At 38.1% G+C, this 27,347-nt stretch overlaps 1 protein-coding gene across 4 annotated transcripts in view; it reads left to right on the top strand.

Annotated features, from left to right (window-relative positions):
- Positions 1-27,347, top strand: part of TENT4A (terminal nucleotidyltransferase 4A) — a 59,517-nt gene that overhangs the window by 19,901 nt on the left and 12,269 nt on the right. For all 4 annotated transcript variants that reach the window (XM_085052169.1, XM_085052171.1, XM_085052168.1 and 1 more), the window contains exons 6-10: positions 221-349; positions 1,409-1,622; positions 8,160-8,286; positions 16,015-16,115; positions 16,367-16,539. In XM_085052169.1, coding sequence (XP_084908295.1) covers positions 221-349; positions 1,409-1,622; positions 8,160-8,286; positions 16,015-16,115; positions 16,367-16,539 — 744 coding nt within the window. The remainder of the gene's footprint in view (positions 1-220; positions 350-1,408; positions 1,623-8,159; positions 8,287-16,014; positions 16,116-16,366; positions 16,540-27,347) is intronic.

Raw genomic sequence — 27,347 nt, 5'->3', positions numbered from 1 at the left:
AATTTGATATGTAAGGTCTTCAATCAAATAAGAGTAGAAGTCTATCAATCTGTTCCTAGAATAAAAAAAAACGTTTCAGTTCTTCCCATGGAAACACTGTATAGCACACCACTGAAAATATTTTTCTATTAGATGAATCTTGGTGTGTTGAGATTATGCAGTTCTTTATTTGTTTTTCAATGTTGACATTGTCACTGATAATACTTACTTTGCTTTGCAGAAATATTCTTTGCTACCTTACTTGATTTTAGTATTAAAACAGTTCCTCCTTCAGAGGGATTTGAATGAAGTTTTTACTGGTGGAATTAGCTCTTACAGCCTAATTTTAATGGCAATTAGTTTCCTGCAGGTAAGTCTACTCCTTATTCGTTTCTATGTTCTTTAAAATATATTGGGTTTTGTACCTATGCCTTTTTATTGTACTGTTTCTTCAGATGCCTCTTGCAATGCACAGCATTACTGTTACGGTTCTGAGTGTTTGACTCTTGAAAGATCCTGTGGTCTACCTCTCAAACATCCAAGATCTTCTTTGTGTGAACTGGAACAGCTGCAGGGGCCTTGTGAAAGGCATAGAGACTGTGCATTGCTCTTTACACTAGGGCCTGTACCTGAATCACCTTAGTGGTGTTTCATAAATCTGTGGGATGCAGTTTGTCTGTTGCTTCCCTGATGGCTGGTACTGAGTGTGCAGAGTAGTTGATTTCAAGGTGTAATAAAATGATGAAATCCCGCAGTCAAGTTGTTTTTTTAATTACATGTTGGTTCGGTTTTACATGTTAAAGACTGTCAGATGCTGTACTTGACTAATGAAATGGCCAAGTAACAATGTTACAAATAACTTACAACTTCTAATACGTTTTTGTGACCCTGAGCCTTGTACCTGTGTGATGTAGTATGCGGTTAGCATCTCTCAGCAGCTATGGTAATGGAAAACTTACATAGTCTGCTGGTGGTGGTGATGACTGAAATATTACTATAGATTTTATATACCACATATAAGAGGTGGAGATACAGACACAAACTGCATTTCCGTTGGGGCAACTAGATTGCTCCCACTTCCTGAAAACATTGAGGGATGGATTTTCTATGAAAAATCTGATACTAATGTGTTACTGACTAGGCCATAATTTAGCATGCAGTACTTCTTTATTGCTTTCGATTTAGGGAAAAGAATTCCCTAATCCTCAAAAACCTGAATGAGGAAAGGTGACAGAATTTTTTGGCTTCCAGATACTGCCGAAGTGCTGCCCCCTCTTGGTTATGTGGGAGTGGTTCAAGTACGTGAGAGAACGACTCAGTTGAGACTTACATGAAGTACTCAGTTGGTTAAATGAGAGCTTTTTGTTGCCCTGTGTTATGGTCTGAAAACCGCTAATTTTTAATAAGCGTAAACTGGTTTGTGTTCCAGCTACATCCAAGAATTGATGCCAGAAGAGCTGATGAAAACCTTGGAATGCTTCTAATAGAATTTTTTGAACTCTATGGAAGGAATTTTAACTACTTGAAAACTGGTATTAGAATAAAAAATGGAGGTGCCTATATTGCCAAAGAAGAAATCATGAAAGTCATGACTAATGGATACAGACCATCCATGCTATGTATTGAAGATCCTCTCCTGCCTGGTAAGGCTGTACACTTCTTGCAATATTCAGAGCTCTGGCTCAGCTTGTGCTCTCAGCTTGCGTTAGTCTGTCAAATGAATTAAGAAGCTGCACTGGGAAGAGGCTGTTGCTGGTGTAGAGGTACAGTCAGGTAGGAGGGCTAAGGGATAGGGACCTGAGGTCTCCCAAGATTCTTAGCCTGAGTAAATTGGATTCCATATGAACAGTGCCATTGCATAATGCTTTGGAGATCCAGAACCGTGTTGAGTACATAATAAGATTCTCTGACAGTGCTGAGAGTTAGTGAAAGAAGAATTCCTGAGAGGAATCTTTGGAAGGGAAAGGAAATCCTGGAAGGGGTGTTGCTGGTAGAACAGTTCTCCATTGTTTGCTGTGAGAATGAGATCGAAAGGTGTAGCTTTTCCTGCCAGTCTGTGGTGCCATACTTCAGATAAATCACACCATGTGGGAAAGAAATGCCCCAGATGCAGTACCTGTGCTGCCAGGTGGTGCCACAGAGACTGCACAGGAGCAGGGGTGGGTATTAGTAAAAAGCAGCTGCATTGCGGTGGTGTGGAGAGCACTTTGCATAACTGACTTCTGTGCTGCACAGGGATCTTTAGAGAAGGCCAGTTAGAGTTTTAGAGTTGCATATTCTTTTGAAAGTACTTAACATAATTTTTTTTTGTTTGTTTTTTTAGATTTGGTTTTGATTTAGTAACCCACAAAATAATGAAGCTTAATTTTGGCTAAGTGCCTCAGGAAAATTTCCAGCTTTATAGAACTCAGTTTGTATTCTATTTAGACTGTCAAGTAGCTGAAATTCCTAACCAGCTTTTTAACAAAGTCGATTTTCAGTTAATTTGGACTTCAGCACTGATATTTCTAGAATGTAATTGCCACTTAAAGTCCATTCTGTCACATCTTGCGTGTAGACTGCTTATGTACAGCACTTTTAAAGCAAATACCATGGATCAGGAGCTGAAGTCTGGCATCTTTCTAAATACTCAATACGCTGAATGTTCATAGTTCCCTAGAACAGGTTGCAGGTTGTGATACTCACTTGTTTAACCACATCTCTGATATGTTTGTAGCTCTGAGCTTGTGTCCATCATGACTCTTGTACTTGGCCAGGCATAGGTGTGATTTTGCAGAACTGTTACTGTCATTGAGATTTCCTTTAGGAGCTATGTACTTACTTGCCTGAAGACCCATTTGAATAGCAGCATGAGCCACAATTATTTAGAGTCAAAAATCTTTACTGCCCTCCAGTTTTGTTCCTTTTTATCTCCTGAAGACTGAAGGAGAACAAATTGTGTGTGCGCTACACAATGTTTTAATCACTGCTAATAGTACTCTGGAGAAGAAGAAAAAAACCTTTCAAGTCTAATAGGGGCTCTGAATGTTTCTTCCTAGCATTAATCTTGCAGAAACAAAGAACTGTAGTTTAGAAGAAAGAATAGCTGCATGCTATCAAAGAGTTGGTAAGAATTAAATTATAGAAGAGTTTGTATGGGCTGAGATAATGTAATTCTTACAGGAGATAGTGTTTTGGCAATGGAAATGAAAGATGACAATATTTTGAAGTTATCTCACCACTATGTCTCATAAGGATATGAGACATGTATCAGATACCACCAACCTTCAGAACTTGCCTGATGAAGCTGGGTGAAAAGTTATATAGAACATATAGGATGGCTCTTTGAATCAGATCTGATAAGTACAACCTCCTTAGATCCAGACATAATAACATATTCCTACCATATCTAAAATTGCCTGTCAAGTGGATGTTAGTAATGTCTAGAATTCTGTTAATTAATTTAGTTCCATTATTTCTTCTATCCTAGTGCAAAAATCTTTTCCAAGGATTCAGGTCCTTTCCCAGTTGACAAGTCATCCTCTCTAATTAGTTTGTGTTCAGATCCACTCAGTGTCTGACTCTGTGAGGCTTGGTGGCAGTACCATGAAAGGGATGGGAACAAGTTATTTTGCTAAAGAGTGGACACAGATGTCTTGACTTAAATTAGTATAAGCTGCTGCAGAGTTTTACCCCTGCAAACCCTTGCACTGTATACACAGGTTTTTAATTTTGTTTTCCAGTCTTTTTTTTTTTTTTTTTTTTTTTTGCCTGGTCACAACTATCTCTAAAGTTCCTGTTAAGCCTTGGAAGAATACTTGAAAAATATGGATTTTCAATCCAAAAATAAGATAAAAAATACAGGGATAAAAAAACCGCTCCCTTTTAATATCTCAAAGATTATCCCAGTAGTGTAAAACACTCCTGTGAGTGTATGCACTAGTTAAGCAATGGGATACTGAAGAGTATAACTCATAAGAACAGCTTTTAAGCAGTCTTGTAGGGAACAGGAATATGTTTAGTGGGATTAGTTCCTTTAAGTTGGAGGAACTGTTTTTTCCTCACTGTGAAATTGTGAGTGATGTCTGGCTAATAGGTGGAAGGTGTCATCAGAAGGATGTGATACTTCAGTTCTACCTGCTCGTTATCTTCTGTTACTTCCTGAATTTGGAGGGAACAGTCATGAAACTATTGTGTTGTTGTTTTGGTCATAGTGGGTTTTGCTTAGATTCTGTTGGGCACTGTAGGGTTTCCTCAGACATTTTCAGAGACTGATTATTGTGTGCTAGAAGATGATAATTTCTGTGATTTAAGAGCCAAGATTCCAATCAAGACATCAGAAGTCTACACTTAAAGTGGAAAGTTTGTTGAAATCTGGAATTGAGTTGTCAGACTAATCTAATGGTGATGCATTTTGAAGTAATCATTTATATTTGATCTTTGTACATAGTCTAAGGTCTTTCATCTTGAATTAGTGTCCCAGGATAGGGTAATGAGATGAAAATCATTGCCTTAGCATTTTCTAATGGAGGGAGTTTCCACAAACATCTTGTAGCTGCACCATTTCAATTTCTTAAAGCAGTTGTCCTTTTTGTAAAATATGTAAAAAGTAAAAGCTTTTGTTGAGGAGAACTGCAAAGCCAGGTGCTCGGAAGTTTGTTCAGAGGAATGTGTTGGAGCAGGGTGGATGATGTCATCTTAAAGAGGTTTGTTTGCAGTTGGTCTAGCAGTATTCTGTCTTGGAAGATGTAACTGTTTGCAGTTGACCAATCTTTTAATCTGTGGTTATTAAATAAGCTTGGCACATATTCAGCAGACTGTTAGGGGGGCTTGTTATTTTATACCGTTGTGAATCAGGTGATTATCAAGGTGCTCCAGTCATTTCTGATGCTCAGAACAGGAATGATTTTGATCTAGTTTCAGATTGGCAGTGGCTAGAGTAGCTAAATTGCTACTCTTTAACACCAAGTTTAAAACTTGGGGTTCCACCTGTGCTGCTCTCTTCCTGAGAAAGTTTGTTCTTCATTCTGAGTTGCTGTGGGTACTAATGAAAGTTCTAAACTTTAAATTCAATGTGTTTTCTTTGAAGAGTCTCTAACTCACACAATTTATTATGCTTCATGTTGCTTGCTTCTGCATCTTGATAGGTCACAAGTACAGGAAGTAAATAGACTTGAGATTGGGAATATCTATTGAGATAATATCTTCTAGTCTTAGTGGCTGCCAAAATTATGCATTGCAGCTTTTCAATATCAGCTATTTGTCATTAGAACCTGCAAATATGTATGTTTGCGTGTGTGTATAAAACATATGTGTTTAAAAATACACAAATACATTGAAGTTAGCATTTGAAAGAACTTCTTAAGTGCTGAATGTTGCAAAAAGCTGTTTACTAGCTAATAGCTTAACATAAATGGGTCTGCTTCAGTCCTAGCTCATGGTCTTACCTTTACCTTTTCAGGCCGTGTTCTTAAAACTGCTTCAGGTAAAGGAAGGCTACCTGATGAAGTGGTAATACTGATAGCAAGTGATGGAAATTTTGGACATGCTCCTTTAGGGATGAAGGCTTTGTAAGAAAGAATAAGGATTGAATTATACATGAAATCACACACCATTGTTATCTGCTAATGTACATCTGAGGATTGAAGTATGTATGATTTTTTCAAAAAGTGACAGCATTTGGGTTGCGTGCTTTAACTGATCAGTTTAGATTGTGACAAAAGAAGGATGCTCAGTTATGTAAGACATAGCTCTCTAATGAGAGTGATCTCTCAGAAGAAAATCTGTTCAGGACAGCAAATGCAAATGTGTGATCTTCTGGCTTCTTTAATATGCTGCTTTCTGGATTGGGTAGGGTCATCTCTATACAGACTTGACAGGTGCAGTTCACAGTAGCTCCCACTGCAGCCCCAGTCAGAAGCTCTGCAGACTGTATAATTTATCAAGACCTGTTAATTCAGACATTTTAATGAACTAGTTACAGATGCAGAATGAGGCAATTGAGGAACCTATGCATGGTATGGCATGAGCTGTTCTGCCTTTCTTCTCAAATCTGCTTCAATCAAGACTCCAACACAACTTCATTGATTTAAACTAAACTTCCCAAGTTTTCTGCAGGTGGCTTAGGGAAGGCTTATGATTTCTTTTGCTAGCACAACAGCAGAGATAGTGACAACTAATGAAAGGAATAACCAGTATTTTGTGGCAGCCCTGTCTTCATTTTTGTGTAACTTTATGCAGGATGCATGTCAAATGTACCTGCCTAGCATTAGGTTAGGCTAAACTCATACAGATTGCTTGAGTGTGTATTGAGTGTGTGTTCTCAACTCAAGTTATGTGACTTTATAGAATCATTTAGGTTGGAAAAGAGCCCTAACATCAAGTCTAGCCATAGATGGACTTGAATTTAGTGGTGGGTGCAATTATGTGTGTTTAGCTTCTTGTATGTATTCCATTTGTGTCTTGCTTCTCAATTTAATTATCTTTTTATATATAGGTATGTTTAGAATATCATTATGTGGCTGGACACAAGTGGCCTGCCTCTGAAAAACCTACACTGAATTAGTTGTTACTTTTCTAGTAGAATTAATATTATGTTCTGATTTTGTGACCACTAAAATATCTTGGTCACTTTTCAGCTGCCTTTAGAGTAAATCCTTTGTGAAGTCCTCTGTGAAAAATGTGACCATGAGTTTATTCCTAGATTCACTGTCCTAGGCCCACACTGATTTCTGCTTTTACTTCAGAATAGTCTAATAGTAAATAAACCATTTGGAGAGGGTTCTGTAACTTTGAGCCTAGTGGCTGCTGGATACTGCAGTGGTGCATTCAGAGCAAGATACTCAGTTATGTCAGTAAACAGGAAGTATTTCTTGAGCAGTTTTTATTTGCCCATGTAAATTACTGGAAAAATTCAGTTTTCCCAAAGTGCTCTTACATTTTCAGTTAATTTTCATTGATTATGCTTTTCTGTTAAAATGGCATTATGGTTGAAGAATTTTGAAAGGATTAAGATGTGTAAAGCCAAGGCTGTGGTTTTGTTCCCCTGGGTGGCAGATCTCAGCATGTTTGTCTATAATGGCGTGCTGGACAAAACACTTAGGGGAGTGAAGGGTTCCTCTACAGTCAAATTCAGCCTTGTTGGTTTCAGTCCTCCAGAGAATGGATTCTGTCCTTTACCCATGAATTTTTCAAAGCAGATTTTTCATTGATTTCTCTTATCCATGGGCCCGGATCTGATTTTTCATATTTGGAGGTTTATCTCTTTCTAGTCTTCTCACAGCATTTCACACATCATTCTGAAGGAGGGAGCCTTTCACTATAAGCAGTTTTCTACCCACTCAAGACCTAGTCTGTATCTTAGGCAATTTGAAAGCAGTTTTGTTTGTGCTTCTTAAATTGAGTGCTGACAATGAATTTTGGTGCCAAATCCATCTACAGAAAGCCCCCAAATGCTTTCTGCTAGTAATAGCAAGATTGCTCTAGATATCAGATGGGAGATCCATTCTTGAGCATTGTCACTGACACAGAAGGCGTAGTATGTTCTTGACTTCTGCAGTTCCTCACATGGCACTAGATTTGGAAAGAGTTCCAGTTAAAATGTTACTCATGCCTAAAGAAGGGCAGTTGAGAGTACGACAAACTTGATCAAAAAACAATGCTATAAAAGCTTCTGGAATCTTCTATGATAGATTTTTGACAAACTGGCTTGTCCTGTGGAGATAAATATCTGTGTGTGCTGGTTTATTGATCTGTAGTTTTGATAAGGTTAGATAGGGTTTGAAGTGAGTGTTTCTGACCCAATGAAGATAATGTGGTTACAGAAGTGAAATTTTAAACTATATTTGGCCTGCAGGAACTCTACTGGTAAGTGAGACATGATGCTTTAAGCTTGGTAGGTTTCCTCTTGGAAGAAAGCTGTAAGAGGTTTAAGTTGATCTCTATGCTCTGCTTCTTTCAAGCGCTATATGTGAGTATTTTAGAAATGGGAAATTGAATGCATAATGTTAAGTGTTGTTCCTAAGGTCAATTTTTTTTATTGCGATAGGCACACTTAGGTGTTCCTGATGTGGGTATGCTGTGATATCTGGTTTAAACAGAATTAAGCTGTATTGTTAAAGCTTCTGAGCTTTAAGTATGAATAATTTTTTGGTAACTGATATTAAAAAAAAGATGATCTGATGACTGTCACATTATTTCAGGAAACGACGTTGGCAGAAGTTCTTACGGTGCCATGCAAGTGAAACAAGTTTTTGATTATGCCTACATTGTTCTTAGCCATGCAGTATCACCACTTGCAAGATCATATCCAAACAGAGATTCTGAGAGGTAATTAGTTCACTTTTTCAATATCCATTTGTCTGTATAATCTGTTAGTAATGTTTGTGTCTAGATCCATAAAAGGAATATTGTTATTTATTGTTTAACTGTGGTTGTATCGAAATCTGCATAGAAATTTTAGCTGCCCAGGGATTTGAGAGTGCAATGCCTCAATGTGCAGCATTAAAATAGAGTATGTTAAAACCCAGGATGAGTCCAGTGTGAGATTCTGTTAGTGGGGAAGGGAGCCAGAAGATAATCAGTCTTTCCTCAAACATTCTACTTAAAATATTTCAAAGGAGGTTGTGATGGTTTAATTTTTAGTACGATGCATATCTGTAGAAATAAATGTATGCAATCAAATTGCTTGTTTAAACAATTAGAAAACTAGACAACAAGGCTAAGAATTTCCTTGGTTCTTTAATATATGCCCCCATCAGCTGTTTTAAAAGACATGACATGTATTGAACAATTAAAGAATTAAAAGTACTATATAAAAGAAATAAGTATTAATAGAATCAGTTCTGTTTGATCATAATGTCTGAACTGCTATTAAAAGTAGGATACTTCTAGACATGCCATTTTTATTGCAGTTCTTAGTGTCTTTCTTAGAAACACAACCAGTACTTTCTGAGCTCTCACCTTTGCAATTTCTGTTTTTGAAAAGGGAGAGAAGAAAGTCATTGAAGGCATGGCAGCCATGCAGTATTTCCTTTCATGTATCTGCTCTAGTGCCTTTTGTTCTAACCCTTGGTGTGAATTTGGGCTAGATCAGAGGATGTCTCTTCCCTGAGACTTCCCTAAAATCCCATTGGCTTTGAGGTCCCCAGCTAATTACAGGGAAGGATGGCTGTAACAGGTTACATAAACCACCTCGATACAATTGCAAACTGTAGTCCAGATGTAAACTTCCAGCACTAATGTCATTGGAAGGTGAAATAGCTTTCCTCTAGTGAGTTTGCATCAAAGTGAACACAATCTTTCACTTGTGAGTTGAAAATTGACAGTACTTTAACAGTGCCTGTAAATTCTTCAAATTTTCAGTGGTATTAAATTCACAGAGGTTGAGACTGCGCTGTGATGGAGTTACAGGAGAAGTGGTACAGAGTGTTGCACACTGACATTTGAGACTGCTGTATTAAGATACATTAAAGGTCTCTGCTAAATGTGTATTAGCTGACAATTCTTGGTACTGAATGCAATTTTGTTCTTACCTAAGTACAGATAGAATAACTTAAGGATTCCTGAGGTTTTGGTTGTCTTGGGTCCTGGCCTCCATTCACTTCTCTGTTTTTCTTTGAAGGATATAGTCATTCTCTTAAGAGGTGTCTGTATTTACTACCGACATCAAAAAGCATATTTGTAAAACATTTAATGGAAGCCTCAGGTGTCATCAATATGTGCCCTTTGCCATGTACTTGAACTTGTTACTGTATCTGGGGAAATGTTTTGATTTTGTCACAACTGCAAACCTGTGGAGCAGTCCCAGCAGCAGTGTTCAGGTGTTGTGTCTGACCTGTCGGCGAGTTCTGGGCTGTCTGTGCCTGTGGCATCTGAATCTCAGAACCCATCATGCCCTTGGCTTGCAAGAGGAGCAGCGTTTGACAAAGTTCTGTATACAAATAGTTGCCCTAGCACCAGTCTTGTCAGTGCCAAAGGACCTCTAAGTGGATGATGAGCTGTTTGGTAACAAGTTTGTTGCAGGAATCAGCTGTCCATGTTTGGTCTCAGTTAGACCTGATGTGCTTGGATAGTCCAGGTATGTTTGTGGATCCCTCTTCCTGCTGTAAGGCAGAGTGGTCCATGCTCTGTATGAAGACTTTTCTGGCAGCCTGACCTAAAGCCTGGCCCTCTGGGAGCCCATTGTCCTGATCCATTTTTGCTGTTTTCTAGACTTGTTAGTAGGTAGGTTGAACTCTATCATAACTGTAACTATAAACAATGGGCTCTGTTTAAAACCAGGGACTGGCTACATGACTTTGTACTAGAGGGGTTGAGTAAATGAAGAGTACTTGAAAGGATAGGAAGTCGCAGGAGGCTGAACTCCCCAATTTTGTCCTCACTGGGGTTAGCTTTTGCCTAAGTGGGATGGTTTGTTCTTGAGCTTGATGGGTTTGAATTCATATTTCCTCTTTCCAGGGAAGGTTTCTGTGTGCAGAGTTCTATTTCGTAGATAACAGTCTCAGCAGATGTCACATCTTTCTTGGTGTCTGTTATGGCTCTTTTCCAGGGTCAATCCAACACAAATGACCAAATGCCTACATTAATTTAAGGCTTTCTAGACAGCTGCTGATTCTGGTATTTCTGGTGGGAATAAAAAAATTTGGATTTTAGTCCTTCAGCAGCATAGTCCTTTTTCTTCTTCACCTACTTTAGTAGGAAGCCCCACAGAATAATAATGGATAGATTCACATCACTCTTACCACCATCTTCATTCAGGCTTCCAAGTAGAATATCTGAGGTGTGGTGGGAATTAAAAGCTATCTTCTGTTGTGGAAAAGCTTTCTTCTCAGTGGGAACAATAATCAGCTGAATCCTGAAGGTAATTCTTACAGCTACAGAAATTATCTTAAAACTGTTTTGTCCCCTGTCAATCTCACCTAGCTTCTTCCAAGAACAGCTCAGGAGAGCTTGATTAACAATTTGGTTGATTTTTTTAAAACAAACAGCTTTCTGTCATCTTGGAAAAAAGGAGTTTCCTCTTAGGAAAATAAAGAGACTGATCCATTTTGAACTTGTACAATTTCTATGCAAGGTAAAGTTTGGTGTTATGTCTTCAGCCAAGGTGATTAAAGTCATGATTAATTCCTTAGTATTTAAGGCCACAGAGACATGAGTCTAGCTGTGAAATACAGTTATGGACAGGATATCTCCTGCTTAAGGATTGGTGTCAGTATGTGCTTTGAACAGCTTTCATATGTTCTTTGCCCCTAGCCTGTCTCTGGGAAAGGGTGTGTCATTTTAAGTGAGTTCACTTCTTTAGTCTGTGAGGAATGATATTTTCACAGCATCATTTAGGTTGGAAAAGACCCCTAAGATCTTTGGGCTCAGCTGTTAACCCAGCTACCACTGTGCTCACCACTAAACCATGTCCCTCAGTGCTACACTTACATGTCTTTTAAATACATGCACTAACAGTAAACTTTATCACATCCCTGGACACCCTGTTCTAGTGCTTGACAACCTGTTTGTCGATGAAGTTTTTCCTAATATCCAATCTAAACCTTCTGCAGTGTAGCCTGAGGCCGTTTTCCTTTTATGCTTTCATTTGTTGCATGGGAGAAGAGACCAACATCCACCTGCCTACAACCTTCTTTCAGGTAGTTGTAGAGAATTATAAGGTCCACCCTGAGCTTCTTTTTTCCAGGCTAAACCCCTGGAAAAAAGTCCTCCTAGGACTTGTGCTCCAGACCCTTCACCAGCTTCATTGCCCTTCTTTGGACTCACAGTTTTGAGTCAGTGATGATTTTTCCAGTTCTATTTCTTGATGGCCCACAGGAAACCTTAGCAGATATTTTGCAACAACCTCTTGCTTATTGATTCGTGTTCATTGAAATAGTGGATTATCTGTTACCACTCTGTCCATGGCCTCTATATTAAGGTGTAATTTCACCTTGCCCAGCCTAATTACCTATGTACTGTCTTCTGTCAGCTGCTCTTTTCCTTCCTTCTCACTTTGAATCTTGCCTTGTATGAGATGTAGGAATCCTGCAGTCAGAAGGGCAGTCAGATGGACTTTCTGGTGTGACTGAGAACAAGTATCTCAATGCTTCTGTCATGTCAAGGAGTTGATCCAGCATGTGCCTGATGACAGGCAGATCAGGAGCAAGAGAAGCAGCAGGAGTTCACACTTGGGGAAAGAGAGAGAGAGTGGTATTACACCATTTCACACCCCTAAGTTATGCTGATGTGGATGTGACAAAAATGCATCCTTAGGTTAATATTTATGTTTTGCAGATCGGGATTTTGGCTTGCATTCTGGTCTGTCACATTGTTCAGCTATGGATGTGCACTCAGACTGCATTTTTAAACAGCTGTGTACCACGTTTGTGAAGCAGATGAGGTCATATGGAATGAGGAATGGAAGACTTGATTTTGCTGTCACATGCCCTTTAGTATAAATAAGACTTTGGAAATCTTCTGTATTGTGCTAGATGTGCAGGTGGATAAGGAAAAGAGACTGTCATGCCAACAGGGCAGAGTTTGAGAAAGCTGAGGCGGTTTCCGACTGCATGTCTGGAATTGTCATTTACAGGTGATAGTCTTCAAAAAAATCACAGCCAGATGGAAAGTGATCTTTCCACCTCTGTGCTTGGAGAGTTGTTTGTTCTCTTCCTCGTGTACAGCTCAACTGATCTGACTTCTGACAGGCCTATATGTTAGGTTTGGGTTGCCACTGGTTGGTCAGAATAGTTCTAGGAGCTGTCAGAGGGAATGTTAAACTTGCCTGCTAGGTCTGCTGACACAGGAGAAATGTACTATCTGAAATGGTTCTTTCTTTGCTTCACATCTTGAGTGGTGGTGGCTGTCATTAGAATGCCTTCTGTCCCTTTTAAGGTGTCAGTAATACCAGCTTTTCCTACAAAGTATTTTTTAGGGTAAAAGTTTTAGATTTGGGGTTTTTTTTAATTTTCATGGTCAAGGAGATCCTTCTCTGGTGCACCTTACTGTGCTTTTAGATTATATTGCACTTGTAGTACCTGGGGGATATGTCAGTTATTTAGACCACTTTTTCACAGACTTGATGTTTTTTCAGGTTCTGCTACTTACTTGTTCATGTGGAACTTGGCTGGAGCTTTACATATTTGATTTTACTGAATGTGATGTCATCACTCTGATCCTTTTAAGGGTGATCTTAAGATTGATTCACCCAGGAGTTGTTTTAATGACAGTTTGAAAGTGCCCCTGTGAACCCAGGTCTTGCAGCGTGTCGAAGGGGGAGCTTCTGAGTTCTTAATATAAAATAAACTAGATCTGTAAGTAGCTTATTCCTGGTCTTACTTACATGATAGTATTCAGGGGAAAACCTTAAAGGGGCATCTTTCACAGGAGAGCTGTCTAATTTTACTAACCAGTTAACTGTATTTTTTCATGTCTTCCAAACAAGCATCTTTGAAGAACTGCGTGTCTTCTACAGACATCTGTAGAAATTGTGGCCTCAGTCAAAACAAAAGCCCCAAAAGTATGACATTTTCTTATAATAAAGACAGGGTAGATTAATAGGTTTTTTGTTCCTAGGCATTTTCCAGTGTTGAAAACAGATCTAAGCACAATTTTCAAATACTTACTTGAAAAAGCAGTTCTTTGAACCCATGGATATGCTTGAGTCCCGTACATAGGAAATGTTGTTCTCTGAGATCAGTATCTGGTTTGATCTCACTCTCTTTCTTTGCAGCTATATTAAGTATGTGTCAGTATAACCTTAATCACCTTTCAGTTCCTGATGTCTCATAATGAATGTTTTCAATTTTCCTGCACAAGCAATGTAGCATGGATCTGCCTTTGAACTCCTGACCTTATAACTTGGCGAATTTCCTTTTTTCTACGTTTATACGTGTCTCAGTTTGGAGAGTGTCATCATAAGATCACCCCTAGACAATACCAAAAATGAGAGTTTAGAGCTTTGATCCCTGTGCTGTTTGAAAGGACCTGGTGAGAGAGCATATTCCCCCATTCTGTATGTGCAGCTCTGCCACAGTTGTTGGTGTAGCAGTAGCTTCACCAATTATGCCTATTTGATAGCAGGCATTTTTGTTAGATCAGTCATCCAGTCTGATAAAAATACTAACCTGGATTGTTCATTTTCCTTCTGGTATATAAAGTCATGACTATTGATTTACTTCCAGGAAAGTACTCCCAAGAAGCATCAGGCTTGACAAACTCCTTATCTGTGAGAGCTTGTGTTACTCAGTCCATGTTCACTTTCTGGTTCTAAGACCGCAGCTGGTGGTAGTTGTGAGATTTATGTGTTAACCTGGAGTAAAAGCTCAGCTCTTTCTGAAGGCATTCTCAGATGAAACTTTTTAACTGCAAGATTTCCTTCCCTATCCTGGTGCTGAAGAGACCCAGCAGGTGCATGCTTGAATGCCATACTGGAATTGCTGTCTAGTGCACTGCAGCTTTAGGGCCACAGCTGAATCTCTGCTGTTTTGGTCATCCCCATCTTTTTCTGTCTCCTCTTGTTCAACTTACTTTTTGAGACTGAGAAACCAGAATTGCATTGAGTATTTGAAATGCTGTTACATCATGGTAGTATACATTAACAAAATGTGATCTTCTGGTTTATTTGTTCTTTTCTTAGTGTGCTCTGCTTAGGTATTGAACTGTGGTTCCCAAAGAATCACGTATTATAACCTAGGTCTTTATTCTGAGTGATGACAACCACACCTTTAATTCTGCATGTAAAATTCATGATTGTGTTTTCCAGCATGCATCATTTAATGTATGTTACATAAATAGAATGGTGGATGACATGCATTCTGGCCTGGTGGCCCATCTGCAGCTATTTTACTTGTAATTTGGATGATATTATTTGGTTCAATGTTTTCTTAAAATGCTGGACTTTTGCAGTACTAACAGTAACATATCTTTAAATTGGAAGATTAACATGGAACATGTGGTATTTGGTCTTGCATGAAATAGTAATCCCAAAGACAGTAGGAGAATTATTGCTACTTTAAGTGTTACGATGAAACCTAATAAAGATGGTCTAAATATATTAGGGTTTTGTATGTCCTGACTTCCCATTGTACACCTTAAACCAAAAGAAAATTCCAGTACAGGTACAATGTACCTTTATGGTGTGAAATACAAAAGAGACTTTAATGTAACCACTGAAGATTAAAAAAATCAAAATAATATTGTGTGCTCCAAAGTGGTAACTTTGTACAGCCCATTTTTGTACAACAGTCATTTTTTCATGCACCTTGAGCATGGAGTTTATAGTTAGCATTTCAGTGACTAGTCTCTGATGAAGAGAAAGCTTGAAAATTTATCTCTTAAACAAGAAGACAACTCACTCCTTCTCAAGAAGTACAATTCAAATAGCTGGGTGTTGGGAAAGCATGTTGGAAAAACGCTACTTTGTTGATAACTGGTCACTGTTCAGCAGGACCAGGTAAGCTTTTTCTCTGAGCCTCTTACTATTACGAATTTAAAAAGAAAAAAAAATTAACTTGTTTCAGAGCCAGTCTTTTTCTTGTTCCACTACCTTATGATTCATGGTACTTACTTTATGATTGTGGGGCCTTAACACCTTCTAAGTTGTCTTGTAAGTCTGTAAGCAAGGGTTAGTGAAGGTCTCTGTCTCCAGACAGTCAGTTGCAATGCTGGGATGTTCATGTCTTCCATCCATCCCATGCTTGTTTATAATCCAGATGCTGTGGGAAAACTTCCTGTGTGGAGAAATGCAGGAAACATAAATTTCTTTTTTCAAGTACATTGTTATCAGCATGTACATTCTTGATAGTTAATATGCACTCCACTTGGAAATACAGAGTAAAAATCTTACCTGTGTGTCACTGCTTGCATGTTAGTATGGTAGAAGAAAAATAATACATGAATATAAAAACTGTCGTGCGTCAGTAGATTAAATGGTGTGCTAAAAAAAGTTCAAAAAGATTTTTTGGTTAGGGATATCTTAAACTGACTTTTAGCATAATTTGGTAGCTTGTTAAAATGCTTGCAAATATGTAACCAACAGTCTTTGTTTAATACTTAATTGAAAAATTTTTTTAGCACATTAGGTAGAATCATCAAAGTGACCCAAGAAGTGATTGACTACAGGGCCTGGATTAAAAAGAAGTGGGGGAGCAAAATTAATTTATCACCTGAACTTGGTAGGTATAGCAGGAAACCAACTTAAATTTTTTTCTTGAATTTGATGTAATTCAAAATACTCATGCCTTGAAATTAATCATTCAGAAATACAGGAAAAAATAAAAGGAATCTGTAACTTTCTAACCCAAGTTTAGTTTTCTCTGAGCCTGTTTTTCAATTAGCTTGTTAAACTGCAGCTCTTCTTAAGACTTCAAGGCCCATGTGTTTGTGTTCTCTGCTCTTTAATGATACTTATGTTTTCTGTTAACAGATAATAGGTTGAAAATAAGAGACCAGATAGCTCTCTGCAATGGAGAACAGCAGCAGAACAGAGACTCTGAACCATCTTACAATCAACACTTGGCATTATCATTGGCCAGTACACAACAGTTATCCTCTGGTTCATCTGCCTCTTCTGTGTCCTCGCTCTCCGGCAGTGACATTGTAAGCTTTTTCTTTTAATGGGTTACACTAGTAAGTAGCAGAGTTTATCATACTCTTTAGAGCCTCAGTTGATAAAACAACAGTTAATGTGATGCTATTCTTAAGCTGCTACAGCAAATCAGTAACATCCCCTGCTCAGAAAAATTGCTGAAATCAAATATTTTTTCCATTAAATTAAACAGGTCTTATTTCCATCCTAAATCTTTGGTACCCTTTGTGGTAGTAGTTAGATGTAATGAAATACAGCAACCCAATTTAACAGTCACCAATTAAGCAGAGGAGTAGAAATCTCTTCATTTATGCTTCCATTAAGCAAAATCTTCTATTGTCAAATTCTGATCATTATTCCCCATATCTGAAATTGGACATGAACATTGTATTATGCTGTGAAGGTGAATAATATTCCTTATCAGCCAAGCAGCCAGTTCATGTTTTAATCGTAACAGGGCACTCACATGAAGTCTTGTTGTCAGCTTCCTTATTTAAAAGTAATTGCTGGGCTTTATTATAACTTCCTGGAAGAGGAGGCAGCAGTCTCTTGAGGTACGTTGACAGACTCTTTAAGGTTCTGCCAGGTGGTCTTGTTTTGGTATAATGTTAAATCAGTGCTGAGTTGGGCAGTGCAGATTATAAAGCACAGCATTGCAAGGCATGAGCAGCTCATTTCAAATCTCCTAAAGCATTTTGTCATAGGTAGAGGCATTGATGGAACCAGATGTAATATGCAGTCAACTACAATACTGGATTAATGGGATGATGCCAAGAGAGGTCCAAATACCTGTTTCTTGACTGCTTTCAAAAACTAGTCAAATATGGAATTTAAAATTAGGAATTGTATTCAACAAAAATTTAATAACTTTTGAGGGACAAGCACTGTCTTTATATGTTCTGGTTACTTTCTGTAATCACTTCTTTGTGTTGAATTGCCTTTTCATGCCATTTTCAGTAAAGAGGACAAATGTTTTAGTTGTACCATCTGGCTAATGAACAAAGAGCAGCATGATGCTTGCCAGTGATACTGCTAGACATGCTTCTGGTTTAAGTATGTCAGTGGGAAAGATTTTGCTGTAATAAATTTTATGAAAAAAATGCATGCTTATTACATTGGGAGTGCACAATAATGGGTAGTGAGTGGTTATGAACTCCCCTTAGTCTGTTTTGCCTGATGTTAAAGGTGAAATGTCATTGCCTGATTCCAGAGAAATTAATGAAAAGTGAAAAGGAAGCTGTCAGCAAGACAGACCTGAAATCAAATTGGGCATTCACAAAGTAAAAGGAAATGATACCTTTTCTGACAACATAAAAAACCATGTCCATGTCCTTTGGACAGTCTCTAGTTTAAGGCCTGGTCATGTATTGGCATTAAACCTTAGCAGATTGATACAGCATGTTACATTAATTTGGAATGGAATGACAGGTTTCTGACAAATAACTGATGAGTTCATCCTACTCTTACTTTGGCTTGTGAGGAGGAGCAAGTTCTGCCCAAGCAGTCCTGAGCTGCATCCAATTCAGAAAGAGAAGCCTATTCTGCTATAGCCAGGTGATCATGCTATGATCTGGCACAATGCTGTGCCCAGGTTGCAGCAGAGAAACATCTGGCATGTGTGACAACTTGGTATTTGTGCCAAAACTTCTGGTGCAGTGCTAATAGGCATGATGTGGTGAGCTTTGCTATCAGCTTCAGAAAAACGTAATTTTGAATATGGTGTATCTCATCACTGTAGAATTACATGTAGTGTTACCTCTGATCTTGTGGAAGGATCATTCTTCAGGAAGGATTCTGTATTTATTTAAAGTTAAATCATCTGAACTTCTCTGATACTGGAAGACTGAAAGCAAGGTAAAGATAATAATGAAAATGCAGGAGACAAGGAGACCCTACAGTTACAGCTTGCTGACCTCTTCCCAATAATTTAGGTTTTATTTTAATAGCAAGATGGTATTCCCTATATTGCTATTAACCTTAAACACCAAGTCTACGTTGTTTCAGGAGGTGTGTTCTTCATGACTGCAGAATCTCATTTGCTGTTTGAGGTGCAAGATCCTAGCTGTTAAATTGGAGGGACTAGTTAGTGTATTTGCTTTTCTAATTACTGCTGAAGTTTCACTGATAATAGTGATCAACTGCATCTGGTCCTTTCTGAGTTCTACCTACCAATGTAATAGAATTCAGCTTAATTGTATTGAGTAAGAGGAAATAGGCTTGGAAACTTATGATATTCCTTTGTCACATTGCCCCAACTCCAGCCATGCACTCCAGCACAGTAGTTGTATTCTGAAGTCATCACATCACTGTTCACTGCTGATAAATATGGAGGCCTTGCATATATTTGTCAACATGTCCTGGAAGCAATATTGGCAATATATATTGAGTGTGCAGGCATTATCAGAGCAGTGCAGTATTGTTCATAGGGATCCTAGAATTTTTATTAACAGCTGGTTGCAACACAGCATGCTGTATGGTTTTAAAATATTTGCTTCCTTGGAGTTCTGACAGCATTACAGGTTTTGCATTAATAATCTGTAAATATGGCAATATGACTCAGCAGCTGAATAGGTAAGGGTTCTGGTGTCTTGGACTTACGGGTCTGTCAGCTAAAGCAGTGGTTATAGATTTATTCTGGCAGCAGGAGAATAGGTCTCAGAACAATAGCAAGGAGCATGTTTTTCTTGAGACTGGATTGGTATAATCCAGAGCTAACATTTAGAAGCCAGCCTCTCAATCTCTGTGTATGCTCAGAAAAATGGAAGTGTAGGGACATAGGAGCTCACAGTTACTACCCTGAGTTCTCCATATTGGTGACAACCTTTTTAAGATGAGAACTTGGGTATGCCTGAGGAACAAGAGAACTGCCTCCTTCAAGAACAGTCTTTTCTTTCCCCATATATTTTAGATTTATGTGCTTTTCCTCAGCTTGCCATCTGAAACTCAGGAGGATGTTTGCTTTTATCTTTGCACACCTAGGACTAGCTTGCAGTAGAAAATGCTTCTGAGCCACTGTCTACACAGCCCAGAATTAAGAACTGGATCTAATGAGACCAAATTATAATTTGAACAAAAGGTATCCTTGTATGGATTTCCCAAGGTAGCAAAGCTATTTACAAAATGCCTTGGTCTAACACTGTCTGGCCAATGAAATTCTAGCCATGCTGTCTTCAGTAGGTGTCATAGCCAACTGCAAAATCTTAATCACAAAGGACAGCTTTTCAAAGGGCCAGTAAATTTTGGATAAAAGACTTTGTGCAAGAGAAGCCTGTCTTTGGGTATCACTGTAAGTATCAGTCGGAGGGCTGTTCAGTTTATGGGGTTGTCTCATTGAACATGTCAATACAGAGCTCTGACTCACTCACCAGTACTTCTAACATAGTTATTTGCAAAATACTAAGTATTAAAATTCCTGCCTTGTTACCTCAGCTCTGTGAAGAATGTAAATATTGGTGATCAGGAGCAAGCTAAAGAGCACATGTTAAAAAACCTTATGGATACAAGGAATCTGGTTATCAGAACATATTTGACTGTTCAAATACATTTTTCTCAATTACGTTAATTGTCAAACTGATGTATGTAGTGTTCTTTGAATGAAGCTTTCTGCTGATTTCAAATACCCTATGCTGCCCTGAAAAAAAGCAGTGTGTATTCTTCACTCCTGCAAACAGGTAAGTTGTGCAATATGATGCATTCCCACATTATCCAACAAATGTTGAAGTGAATAATGGAAGATGCTTTATAAATGTCTTTGCCATCTAGGATGGTGCAAAATGTGTGAATTTTTACTGTATGGAAGCAAAAGTCAAACTGTTCCACAACAGAAAGCAAGCCTCTGCCATTACAAAATCTCACCCTCATAAGTGATTGCTATGAGAATCTGAAACCAGACAGAGCAAGCCCTGTTCACCCCCAGCTCTCTACTTGTTCTGGCTAGCTGCAGATGTCAGTCTCACAATCAAGCATTTACCAAATTCCTCTTGAAAATTTTTTTTTTTTTTTTCAGTTGGTTTGTTGGTTTTCTTTTTTTTTTCTGGGTGCTTTTTTTTTTTTTTTCATTCTGGACCTGCACTCTATAACTGGTGACCAGGATTTCCTGTTGATTAAGCTTTGTGGAAAAATGTTTTTCATTAGCTCAGGAAGTCCTAGAGTAGTGCTAGAGAATATCTACTGCCTGATTAACAGTCTCTGCCGTGTAAGAAATAATCTTAGGTATGTTTTTTCAGCCTCATTTTGGTCTGGTTTGATTTCTGGTGCTAAGTATGCTCTGCAGTTTTTATGATGTTATGCCAAATAAAGCGTAACATTTTATTTGACAGTGATGCCTGCATATTAGTAGCAGATAAAATGGCTCATAGGAAATTCTTAAAGCTCTTTTTTGTTACCCTATGAATATATAATGTCATATGTAGTCCATCACAGAATCGCCAAGTTGTCTCCAAATTTCATACACCTCACCTCAGTGTTTCTGTTGATAATGTTGTGTGGGCTTCTATGATGAGAATTTTGTGAAGACTTCTGAGTTCTCAAGGCCATGCATTCATGTCAAGGTAGTTGAAGTGAACAAGGTACCCTTGTAGTCTAGCTTTAGCGATGACACAATCCTTGCCCCTTCTTAACATTTTAGCATTTACAGTATCTTCTTTCAGACTGTTCTTGAAGTTTTCACTTGCAGGGTTATAAAAAACTTCCATCAGAATGTTAGTGCTTGGCCTGCCCACTGTTCAGCCCCATCAGCTTGAGAATATGCTGAGCAGAACCTTCAGTGTTTGTGAATGTGTCTTTTCACTTCACTGAAGTATTATGTATTCAGTACCTTGATTAGGTGCTTACATTGTGAGACTAACATATAAATATGACTGATAAGAATAAGACTCATTATTCTTCCAGTTCTGCTGAAAGCATACAAGATCAACACTGATTTTTTGGAACTGTTACTTTCTTTGCAGTAATTGTGGCTTAGTACTTGAACTCAGCATTCTTAATGAAGTTATCAACCATCTCAACTTCCTTCCTATTAACCAGACTAAATTTCAGCTTTTTAGCAGAAGCTATTGTGCTTCCATATTCAGAGAGAAGGGGTGATAGAGTATCTGGACAAATGTTGTGCTTCTTTAAAGTGATTAAATTTGCAGGCATAAGGCGTGTTTATCTTCAGTTGAGGGACAGACACTTCAGAATGTTTAACAGCTCTTCTTGTAGTCTTGTTAAATCCATCTTAATGACTGATTAATTTGTAGAGTTGCAATTGAAACTGTGTGTATAAGGAGTGGGGGCAAAAGGAGGTTGCCTAATAAAATTTTACAGCCTGAGAGAAGGAGCTACACACACTTTTCTCTTTTCTTTCTACATGCCAGAGCAGTCTTGTGTCCTAACTAAAGTAACTGTTCAAATGTGTATGAATAGTTGATCATCTTTGTGTAGAGTAATGCAGGTTTTGTCTTAAGCTTCTCTCCTTCGTGAGCAAATAGAGGCAAGTTCTTTGAAAAGCCTCTTAATGTTTCATCTTCAGAGAGATGTAAATGCTGACTTGCAGACAGCTTGTATCCAAATAAAGCAGTGGGCAACACTGAGTGCAGAGACATGGACAAATTGGTGTTACTGGGGAAAAGCATTTAATTGACATTTGATTTGGGGCATTTAAGACTTTAAGCCCCCAAATCCTTTAAAACTACATCCTCTTTTCTTACTCTTTTTATGCAGATTACTAACACTTCCTGTGAACCAGAGGGGAAAAAATTTTTTCTAGTGCTGCTTTTGCCTATTTTCCTCTTTCACTGTATGGCCTCACGTTTGTTTTTGAGGTTTTTAACCTCTATCTCTGACAGTGCAGTGTTTTATGCTGTCTCATGCTGTTCTTCAGTTCTTCTGTATCAGTTCCTTGAGCAGTCTCTTCTCCATATCCACTTGAAGTAAATTTCTGCAAAGCTGCAGGAGGCACAATTTTGAATACAAAATTCTAAACTAATTTTATTTAATAACAAGTTATTCTAAGCAGCAGAGGATACAGAGGGAATTTGTAATTCAGCAAGTAAAATAGGATTTTACTGCTGTGAGGTCAGTGAAGTAAGGAGAGAAGCACATTACTGTGTATGAGTCAACTTCAGACTAATTTCTGATGCCAAAGTCTAAGTTGTAATCTTGCCATATCTTAACATTCCCTCCCATGAAAAAAAAAAGCCCGCAGAGGTACCTAAGCCATTTTAGGATGGAAGAAAGCCTAAATTCAGAATTTATAGTCTAGTATGGTACATGTTCAGCTTTCATGAGTCCTATAATTTAGTGCACAACTTGAAAGTTGAACTGGAAATATTTCTATATTGTTAACAATACAGACCGGTTGAAAGCCTGTGAAATGAAAGTATTGGGGCAACAAAGGAAGTTTTAAATTATGCACTTTTGGGACCTTTTTTATTTAAGATGGCTTATCTGAAATACAGTGAGTATTGATAAAACATGGAATAAGCTTGCAGTCAAGCCTCTAAGGATATAACAAGGTGAGGTTGAAGGGGTACTGTGCTTGTATTTTATCTGATAGATACTAATCAGATAATGTTTTCAGCTGTCTTTCTGTAAAACAAAAATCCTTCAAACACTAATGCTTTTGGAGGATGCCTATATTTCAGTTTGCTTGTGTATCATCAACTCTTTCCCATTTCCCCTTCTGTAATCACAATGACCGAGATATTTTCTTTTTGCAATGAAAGGCAGAAAAATCGACCAATTTCACCATAACTCAAGACTTACAGGCTGGCCAGTGGAAGTGGAGCAACTATATTGATGCAAATTATCTTGTGACCTTCCATGGAAGTAGAAATTTTGTTCATGTCAATTCTACTTTATTTACACCAGAGTTGAAGTTATGGCTCCACCTACCAAGTAGGGAAATTGCACACAATGTGGAAGAAATGGGATGAGGGCAGGGATTGATCATAAAGTCACCTTGGCAGCATGGTGATTTATCGAGCAGAGTTAAGTACACTGGGGCTAGCATGCATTGAAGTTCTTATCCTGTGCATGGCCCCAAATTCTGAAATTTCTGAAGTACTCTGGTGTTGCTTTATGTTAAAAGGAGAGTGGTTTTACACATTACGAATCCAGTTCAGTTAGTAGGATATATTTGCTAGCCAAGTTTCATTTCATTAGCTGCTCCTGCTTTTCTGCACAGGTGTTCACCTAATCCTGTGGTGTATTAAATCACTGTAACTGTAAGAAAGGAGAGGAACACTTGAAAATGTACAGTCTAAAGTGTTAACTATGAACAACAATTTTCAGTTCTTTGATTTCAAATATGGAACACAGTTTTTACTGAAATGATCATTGTTCTCTCACAGCTTCCAACTCCTGAATGTTGTGGGAAAGAGAAAAAAAAATTCTTTAATTATTGGAAGAAATTTTGAGAGTGGAAACAATAAGTATCTTTTTGCCAAGACTTCTGTAGTTCATTCTTGGAGAGAGGGGGTGTAAACGCAAACACATCACATTATCAGCAAACTTGCATTCTATTGTTTTATTTCTGCATACTGACTTTAGGGTAGTTAGACTCCTTTAGCATTGAGCCAAACTTAAACAGACTGGGGTTGTGAATTAATCTTAGATGACCTTAGGTTCTAAGAAAGCATACTGTCTAAGAAATGGAAAGCTCTCAAATGGTAGCTGTTGTTAACTGAGAAGTTTACCAGGTATGTTAAGCCTTGAGTTATTAATGGAATTGAAATAAGCTCTTATGGCCAGACCTAGTTAGTACGGAGTTTTTGACAAGTAAATATTGTCTTGGTGATGAGATCCTGGGTCTTTTTATAATGGGAGATGCATTTTGCAGAAGAGTAAAGGATTTTATTTTGTTCTCATCCTATGTCATGAAGAGAAGTCTGGATTGCTTCTTTCATATGACTCCAGTGTTTCACTGTTTCTGTCTAGGCAGAAGTTAATCAGTAACACTTGAGTTTCTGTGTATCTTCCATACCTTTTTTTTTTTTTTTTTTTCCAGCATTAGAGTAAATTAGAGTCCCCAGTAATCAGGGCTATGAGCGGTAGAAATCTTCCTTCTGGGTACTAAATTCTTAATCAGGAAGTTGAAACTGGTTGAGGACCATGTTTTAAAATGGAAACTTCCCAGTAGTGTAAACCTGCATCTGGTAGTCTTTCTTGGTTTCCAAAAGCATACCTTTAGAAGATACTTTCCTTGCATGATGAGGTACTCTGACAGGCATTCAAAGCAGTACCATTCAAGAGATCAGGAACTTACCTTGGCTCTTAGTGCAGTCTTGTAGCTTTACCCCTACCTTACCTGCGAAAATCAATTGAGGGATTTTACCCCTTTAGTGAACATTTATCTTTTTTAATGTTACCTCTGTTGCCTTCACCCTAGTAGTGGTCAGAGTTTTTGTCTTCCTGATGTATACCCAAAGTTTTGAGAGTGTTACCTCCATGTTATTTACTTGTAGGTCATCTGAACTTCTGTAGTGCTTCAAGTTTGCATGCTACACTTAAGAATCTGGTCCAGAAGACGAAGAAAGATTTAATCCTTCAGTGTAGCCGGTGCTTATGGAAAATTAGATTTGTTCACACTGGGCTCAGTTTTCTGATCAGAGGTTAATCTTTCAGTTTAAGAAGGGTAATGCATTAACAATCCAGTATTGCCTTCGAAGAAAGGTACAATTTATTTGTATGAGACATATTTCAATAAATAACACTTGAGGCAGAAGAACATATCTATTACACAATTAAAATAAAGCAACACAAGCTTCATTTGTGGTGAAATCTAGTCCCAGTTAAATTATACGATGCTCTTTTATCTTCCATCTGCTACTCTTTCCCTACTGGAGTCAAATTTTTTTTGCTCAGAAGCCTCTTAAAAATCTCAAAAATGAGAAGTGTCCCATCTGCGTTAGGTGTGTGAACATTCTGGGATCTAATTGTATGCAAGCAGAAGAGAAAGGGGAGATCCTTTGAATAGAGACACTAAAATTGTTTTTTGGTCAGGTTTGTGAAGGCTGCATTACAGTAGATTTTTGACATTGGTTTTACTAGACAATAGGATCCCTTTTTCCATCCCATCTTCCAGCTCATGGGTACTTGTGAGCATGCTTAGAACTTGTCTGTGCAATTTCCCCTCTTCTCATAAGCTTTGTAATAATTCCATGACCAAAAGTGTCCCAAGAAACTCATCTTTGTGTGCATCTTAGCCTGTTCCCATGTTGCTGATACTGAAGGATCGGGCAAAGGAGAAAAATGCCATCTAATCCAGGCATCAGCTAAACTTAATTTTTGGTCAGTGTTACAGCATGTAATTTCCCATTATGATGAACATATTTATTAAAGAGTAAACTTCTGATCTCATAAATAAGAATTTTCTGCACAGATTCTTTTTGCAAGTATGATCTGTCTCTAGTGAATTCATGATGCAGTTATCGGCTACACAAAGGCATATTGTAACTTTTATCAATTAGAGGATATAATTGATATCAATTTATCAGTTAGAACTTAGAGGAGAGCAACTCCTTTCCTTCTAGAACTTACTTTTTAGTAAGCGCAACTTTACACAGACCAATAAAAGACTGGTGGTTCTAACAAATTGGTTTTATTGAGGACTCTTTCTACTGTGACTGTTCAATTCAGTTGAGATGCAAGTTTTGCTTTGTAGCAACTCATTGCTTAGGCTGCTCAGTATTCACAGTTGTCAGTCTCAAATAATCTTCTTCCCCAAGAAAAGCTTTAAAATATTTTCTTGTTTCTCTTCTTGAGCTGCCTATTCTCTAACTAAAGAATCTAATTTAGAAAACAAGGCCATGTGAGGGCAAGTAGTAGTGCTGGAGATCTATTTAAAGTTTGTGTGATTTAAGTGGGGAGTCTTTGCTTCCAGGCAATTAATCTTTAGAGACAGAGCAATAGAATACTTCAGTAATTACTTTAACAGTAAAGATCTATGATGACCTGAGCCAATAATGCCTTTTAATGTGGTAACTTCTAAACTACTAATTGGCTAAGCCCCATCTCTTGCTATATTTTGAGCCCGACAGCTGGGAGTGGAAAAAATGCTAGTGGTTTGGTATAAAGAATAGGTTTTTCCATTGTTTTGATGATCAGAATGCTTTGGAGTTAAGAACATGGTGAAAAGCAGCAGTAAAATGTAGGGAAAGCTACTTCTGCCATTATGTTGTGGCTGAAAAATAAGTTTTACAAGATCATTTGTGTTCAAAGTTGTTTTAAAAACACTGTAGCTGGCTTTCCACTTTTCTCAACTTAGAAAATAATTGGTCATTTAAGAACTGGGGTGTAGTCGAGTGTATTCAGGCTTCAGTAATTCCTGTCAGCCCCTGAATCTGTGCTTACCTCATTGTTCTTAAGTGGACCAGACACACAGTGTGTCTTTTAATATCACCAGTATGTCTGCTTAGGATGCATCGGAAATTGCTGGTGATCAGGCTGGAAGGAGGAGGAACGATAATCAGTGATAACAGTTCTTTGCTGTATCTTTTCTGTTATCCTGCATCCATCTTGTTTCCACTGAAGAATTATCCCTCAGATTTCAGATGGAAAATGAGGGGAGCAGAACTCCCCGCAAGCAGTGGTGTGTGTGACTGGTGCATACCTGCTGGTCTTGACTGGTAGAGCATCTCCTTGTTTCTTGGTAGGTGGAGCCCTAACTTTGCTGTTTCTGGGTAGAGTGGGAGAAGAATGTAACAATTACAGTGAGTAACTTGCCATATGAATAAGTACAATCCAGAACACAGTTCAGAGGACCGAATCTGCCATGACACCTAAAATTCTTGCTCTTCTATTGCCTCCAGTGTTGCTGTTCTTGTTCTGTTTTTCC

Source organism: Lichenostomus cassidix, chromosome 2 (genome assembly GCF_008360975.1).
Source record: "Lichenostomus cassidix isolate B80296 chromosome 2, HeHo_3.0, whole genome shotgun sequence".
In the NCBI taxonomy this organism is placed as follows: Eukaryota; Metazoa; Chordata; class Aves; order Passeriformes; family Meliphagidae; genus Lichenostomus; species Lichenostomus cassidix.
This window is presented reverse-complemented; position numbering and strand designations above follow the sequence as displayed.